The 6,241-nt window shown below is 42.8% G+C and overlaps 1 protein-coding gene across 2 annotated transcripts in view; it reads right to left on the bottom strand.

The window, feature by feature from the left end:
* Nucleotides 1–1,768: 1,768 nt before the first annotated feature.
* Nucleotides 1,769–6,241, bottom strand: part of Ube2j1 (ubiquitin conjugating enzyme E2 J1) — a 24,091-nt gene continuing 19,618 nt past the window's right edge. For both annotated transcript variants that reach the window (XM_031366431.1, XM_031366430.1), the window contains one exon: nucleotides 1,769–4,413. In XM_031366431.1, coding sequence (XP_031222291.1) covers nucleotides 4,135–4,413 — 279 coding nt within the window. In that variant the 3' untranslated portion in view covers nucleotides 1,769–4,134. The remainder of the gene's footprint in view (nucleotides 4,414–6,241) is intronic.

Genomic DNA, 6,241 nt, shown 5'->3' on the forward strand with positions numbered 1-6,241 from the left:
GTGTTAGGTCAGAACCCTAGTCATTGCCTCCAGCAAAACCATAGAATTAGTATAGGAATACCAAATTAGCCCCAGCAGGGAGGGGCACCATTGCTCTTCCACCCGCCTGCTTCACAACTGGATAAGTGATCTTGGTCAATAAGATCACTGACCTTGATGTGTCACCTGCCTACATGACTCTTGTCATCTGCCCTGCTTGCTGTATGCTACATAAGCCTACTTTTCACTTGGTGCGGAAGGAGAAGGACTTGGACTCACATGCAGGACTAGCACTAGAACTTAGATGGGCTAGGACTCAGATTCATGCAATCCTCAGTCTTCCGGGCCCAAGCGCTCTGGGCCCGGGGGATGCAGCACCAGTCTAGAGGACATAGCTGCTGCTTTAGACCCAGTATATTTTAGGTAGCCTCAGATGTACCTCAACTATTGAACTGCCAGATTTACCATCTCTCTTTTGCAATGACTGTAAAAGTCTGATGCCATTTTTAAGAAATACATTCAGATCCCGTACTTCATGTGTCGTCTCTGTCATCTCTGCCATCATTTCTTCGCCTACACCTTGTCTACCTGACTAGGACCCCCGTTTCTCCCACAGGTTGAGGGAGGCCCAGATCAGCCGGCCTGCGGCACTCCTGATTACAGGTAAGTGCCACCAATCCCTGCTGCCACTTTCTTGATGGAGGAGAGAAAGAAGCAGGTATACTTAAGGCTGGCTATTTGTAAGGGAAAAAAAATGGCCCAAGACTGGAGGAGATCCAGAGGTAACTGCGCAAATTAGACAGTGACTAATGAAAGCAGTGGCAAAAAGAAAAAAAAAACCAAACCCACAAAGGAAAATGGAAAGATGTGGACATGGTACTCAAATATGGACACGAGGTAAGATAAGATGGCAAAGAATACAACCACCTCTGGTTAAAAACAAGGTATGAGAACAGTCACTGGTTTTATTGGGCAGCTCAAACAAGTTCTGAACACCCTGTTCAAAAGGCACTCAGACAGCTTTCGGGTCCAACAGCTTCCTGCCAGTTTCAATGGCTCAGGTATGTATCATGACTCTTGGTCAGCTAGTGTAGCATAGCTGTTTCCATCCAACTGAAATACTTGTTTGGAGGAAAGAATGGGGAAGAGGGCAGGAGGCGTATAAGGAAGTAAAGGAAACCTGCAAGGATTAGGAAGCTCCCAAAACAAGTTTCACAAGGCCCATCCCCAAGTAAGCACCAGCCCCTCTGGGAGAGACTCCTATAGGCTGAGCTGCCTATCAGTCACGAAGCAGGGAAGCTGTTTCCTGAGTCACTGGTCACCACCCAGGCTGAGGTAGGCTTTTCCCAAATGACACTGCCTTCAATTCACTCGTGCTCCTGTTGTAGATAATCCCAATAAACTCACTGGTCCACTACCATAGCCTTGGATGAACTGGTTTTTGGTCTGGGGTAATGCCGTTTGAGATGAACAATGTTTGTTCAGATGACCTCAGGGAGTCACTCACCAGTGAGGGTCACCATGATACACCCGATACATACTCATTCGCAGGTCATAGAGCAATGGAGACTTCTTCGAACTTCATCCTAAGGCCTCATAAGAACAGGTGTGGGAGGTTTTAAATTCTGGTCCATAAAAGTGAGCAATCTCGAGATATGAAGATGAGTGTTTCCTCATAAACCAAAGCTGAATAAAAAGAGTTCTTATTCTCCTGAAATAGGGGAAGTTGCCATTTTCATACTAACGCCAGTAAATAACTTAAGTTTTTAAAAATTCACTGAAAAGCTTGATGAAATCATTTATTTCAGTAGAATAAACCAACAGCAGCAGCAAGGACATGTAAAGTGCTACATCAAAGCCCCACCCATGTACACAAGATGTGGACGGCTTGTGGGCCAGGCTGCTACAAGCAAAACAGGCATATTTTTTCAAGCATGCTATTTTAACTAATCTGATGTGTAGTCATGTGCTATGCTGGTCAGTGAAGAAGCCTTCAGTTTTGAAATCTGAGAACTGGGGAAACAAGAATTTAAGACTTTACCTACCAGCTTCTACATGGTTTGTGCCTTATGCTGGATGTAGGGAGTTAAACGAAGGCTTTGACAACACAGGCCCTTCCATGAGCTCACTAACCCCAGGGTGGGGGTTGGAGGACAATTTTTAGATAGCATATCACGGGTGAAAGCAAAATATACCACTTTGATGTGTGTATCAGGTGCTAAAAAATGCCAGCACACATAAGGAGGTAGCCAGTTAGTGACAGTGAGGGAGTGAATGAGATCTCGGAACAACCCTCACCGCCTGGCACAGGTGTCCATGGAAGACACAGCAAGATGGCAGAGCCCCAAAGGCTAGCCAGGCCTGACTGAGGGGAGGACTGCTCTAGCGCATGAGCCATCTCAGCACAAGGCACATCGTCAGGGTTCTGCTCCTAAGTGGGGAGGCCACCAGGCTTCCCATTGGGTTACTGACTTCTTACTAGATCACGGACCCAAAGTTTTTCATACTATAAACTAAGAGCTCAGAATATACTTTGTCATGGCAAGGACATCATTTTTAAAATGCTAGCCTATAGCCTTCTTTACTTGATGCCTTCACAAAATCCTTGGGCTTTTTAGATTTTACCAACCTCATCTATAAACAATCCTTAAATAACTATACAATCTAATTTATTAAACTGGAAGATTATATTATAGCATTCAGTGCCTTTTAAAACTTTAGGTGTTGAGATAACAGTAACAACCAAACCTGGCTACCAAATACAAATGAAAATTATCTTCAGTGGTAACAAATCCCAACATCACATGACAGGAGTGAAAATTAAGCTCACCTATAAAATGATCTCGTGAGCTGTTTTTTTTCTTGCCCATAATTATATTTAGTTAAAACCACATGAGGACTTTACAACTACCCTTCCACACATACTTAAAAGATGTATGAGCTAACAGTCGTGGATTGAGCTAGAATCCAAACACCATTTATATTCAGTTGTCCTTAAAAAAACAGAAACAAAAACAAACTTTTAAATGGGCTTTGAGAGCATGATATACTTAAAAGCTGGGGACTGCCTGTATCTTCCAGTCAAATGGGCAGTGCAGGGCCTTCGACAGTGCCCTCCAGGCTGCTGAAGGAACATGCTGAAGGAAGTGTCCTGGCGGTCTCCCTAGCCACTGAGATGGCAGAACGACTCGTCAGCATCTAGGGGACTTGCTGGCACTAAGGAATAGATGGACTTTTCATGACGCTTTTCTTAGGCTTTGACTAGTGAACAATTCTAAATAAAGGTTTGTTTGTGGGTAATCTGTCACTGTTACTTGGGCCCTGAGTTTTTCTATTAAAATCTGAATACTAAGCATATTTCTGGAATAATGAAAAACTATAGTGACTATGAGCTGGGCATATAATTCAAACCATGTACAAATGAAAATACAAACTCAAACTCTAAGATCTCCTCGCCTACTTCAAACAACTTCTGGCTTGAACCTGTTCTTCCTTGAGACAGGTTATGATAGCCTGTTTCCTTCTCATCTGTGTCCATACTGGAGAGGGTGCATACCAAAGTGGCTACAAAGTCATTCCTCTTCAAGTAATATCCAAAAACAAAAATATAACAAAGATCTTCATAAATGTCTGAAATAAAATTATTCTCACTGCACAAAGTTTCAAATACAAAGTTCACAGAATGGGCACTCCCCGTGTCTTACTAGAAATGACACTTCTTAAGAAGATGGTGAGCAATGTGCCCCCCCCCCCACATCCCTCTTGGTGTATGTAACTAAAGACTGTACTCAGCAAGTGACACTGAGTAAGCAGTAATACTCCAATGTATCTGACGATTCCAAAGGACTACATAGAAAAGCATTGCAGATCTATAGAAAAGCAGCTCGGGTGTGAGCAACCACAATAAGTTACTTGTTTGTGAAGTAGATTACATAGTAAGACAAGGAACTATGGCTTCCAGTCCCTTAACCTAAGCAAAACAAACTGTTGAACCACAGCCTGAATGTCTACTCATAGCACAATGAATTTATAACAATAAAAAAGTAATGAAGGGTAAATACAAAATAATCTTTTTGTAAACAATCCTTAGGTTATACCCAATGCAGAATGTTTAATGAAGCAATGGAGTCAGAGCCCTTAAGTCACACACCAGCATTATAACTCAAAGTCAAATATGTACTCATTGGCCAGATATATTCGTCGGAATATAAGCGCTGCCAATGCCAAAGTCAGGATGACGATCAGCATGGCTGACCCGCCGTGCTCTGTGTGGTTGGCTCTTGGTGGCTGGCCTTGGAGTACATCAGGGGAAGTGGACGACCTTCTCTGACTCTGTTGCTGGGCTCTGCGCTGCCGAGGGCTCATGGAGGTATTCTTAGGAGCTGGCTGGGTAGGTTGTGGCAGGGGTGCTCCTGATGGATTCTGGGCGCCATACTAAGAAACAGTAAGAAAATCTGTTTGAAATTGCACCCCCCCCCCAAAAAAATTGTACTTGCACTTGTTAACCATTTGAGAATACCTAGAGTAATAAATATGACTAATGCAAATTTAACAAGAACCATCTGAATGCAGAGATTAGGAACCAATCCTGATGAATAAGCCAGAAACACAGGTTATCCTGAGCTCTGTGAGGTGGAGGAGCCTGTTCACCAGCAGTCAAAGGCCTAGTGTGGCTGTTTCTCTCCAAATGGTAGTAGACACAGCAACACCAATTTCTGCTAAGTATCTGGGCACTGTTCTTCTTTCAGAAGATCCTGAAGAATACTGATTTCTTCAGTATTACCTTACCACACTGACATTCTTCCATCAATAATAATAAGGAAATAATTTTAAGCCACAAGTTTTTCATACCGGTATTGTAAACATGTGCTTGCTTTCAAACTCAATTTACCCTTTCCCATGACCCCAGACAAGTGAACTAAGCCCAGGTCTGAAGCACCTTTTACTCAGTACTCAGTACTCAGTACTTTCTGTTGTGAGAGCACCTGGGACCATGAGTGCCTCAGTGTACCTCCACTGTGTATGTGGCTGCCCCCACGGCCCCGGGGATAGCATCTTCCAGTTGCCACAATGACTGGCTCGGTCAGGGGACAATCACAGTGTGACACAAGGGTTTTAAAATCTCAAGTTTGCCTTGGAGATATTAAAACTAGCAATAGCACATTCAAAGAAGCCATAAAACCTAGAGCTACACACACAGAGACTCCTTAACCTGCGTCAACTGCATCAATGGCTTTTAGTCCTTTCACTAGGAACAGCTTTTCCATTAGAACATATTTATTCTTTAAAACAAGAAAGAGGGGCCAGGCAGTGGTGGCGCACGCCTTTAATCCCAGCACTTGGGAGGCAGAGGCAGGTGGATTTCTGAGTTCGAGGCCAGCCTGGTCTACAGAGTTCCAGGACAGCCAGGGCTACACAGAGAAACCCTGTCTCAAAAAAAAAAAAGAAAGAAAGAAAGAAATAGGAATGAAATGTCTTAGTATAATGAGTTACATACAAGACATTTCAAATACTTTCCAATAGAGAAAATGCAAACACTTAAAATAAATAATATAACCCAAATCATTAAAATTATAAGGTTTGTGCTAGCAACAGCTTTAAACTCGAGGGGAACTGCTGATCTCAGTTACTTACAGAATGTACACTCGAAGAGTGACATTCATTTCAACATCAGCCTGTTAACTGGGTGTGGGAGATCCCACCTGTAATAGCTGCACTCAAAAAGTGAAGACAAGATGGTAAAACCAAGGCCAGCCTGGGCTACATACAAAGACTTCATCTCAAAATACAAAGGTGTGGGGATGCCCCCTTGGATGGCAGAGCATTTTCATAGCATCCACAAAACCCTGAGTTTGATCCATAGAAAAAGAGCTTAGATAATCTGACTTTCTTAATATTAGACTTTGAAATTCCTTTAATGTAGCTAACCCATAATACAAAGGTATAAAGAAACTACTGGTGAGTTTAGGTTAAAGATAGTACTAATGTTAAACTAATAGATACATAAATGTAGACTTGTACAGTCTAGACTCCGAGGGACAGTTTGTCCATTGAAGAGCACAGATACAGAAAGTCGTATGGTATATGAGGTCCTGTGCCATCACATGCCACATTGTATGTGAGCCAACATTCAATCAGTGAACTTGTTATAGTAGTCAATAGAGAAACATTACATGTGGGGAGCTGCCACCCTATATACATATATATTGAACACCTGGTCTCCGGCCAGAGCAGAGAGCTTTGAGATAAACAAGCCTTAGTT

Source organism: Mastomys coucha, unplaced genomic scaffold, assembly GCF_008632895.1.
Source record: "Mastomys coucha isolate ucsf_1 unplaced genomic scaffold, UCSF_Mcou_1 pScaffold14, whole genome shotgun sequence".
Lineage (NCBI taxonomy): Eukaryota > Metazoa > Chordata > Mammalia > Rodentia > Muridae > Mastomys > Mastomys coucha.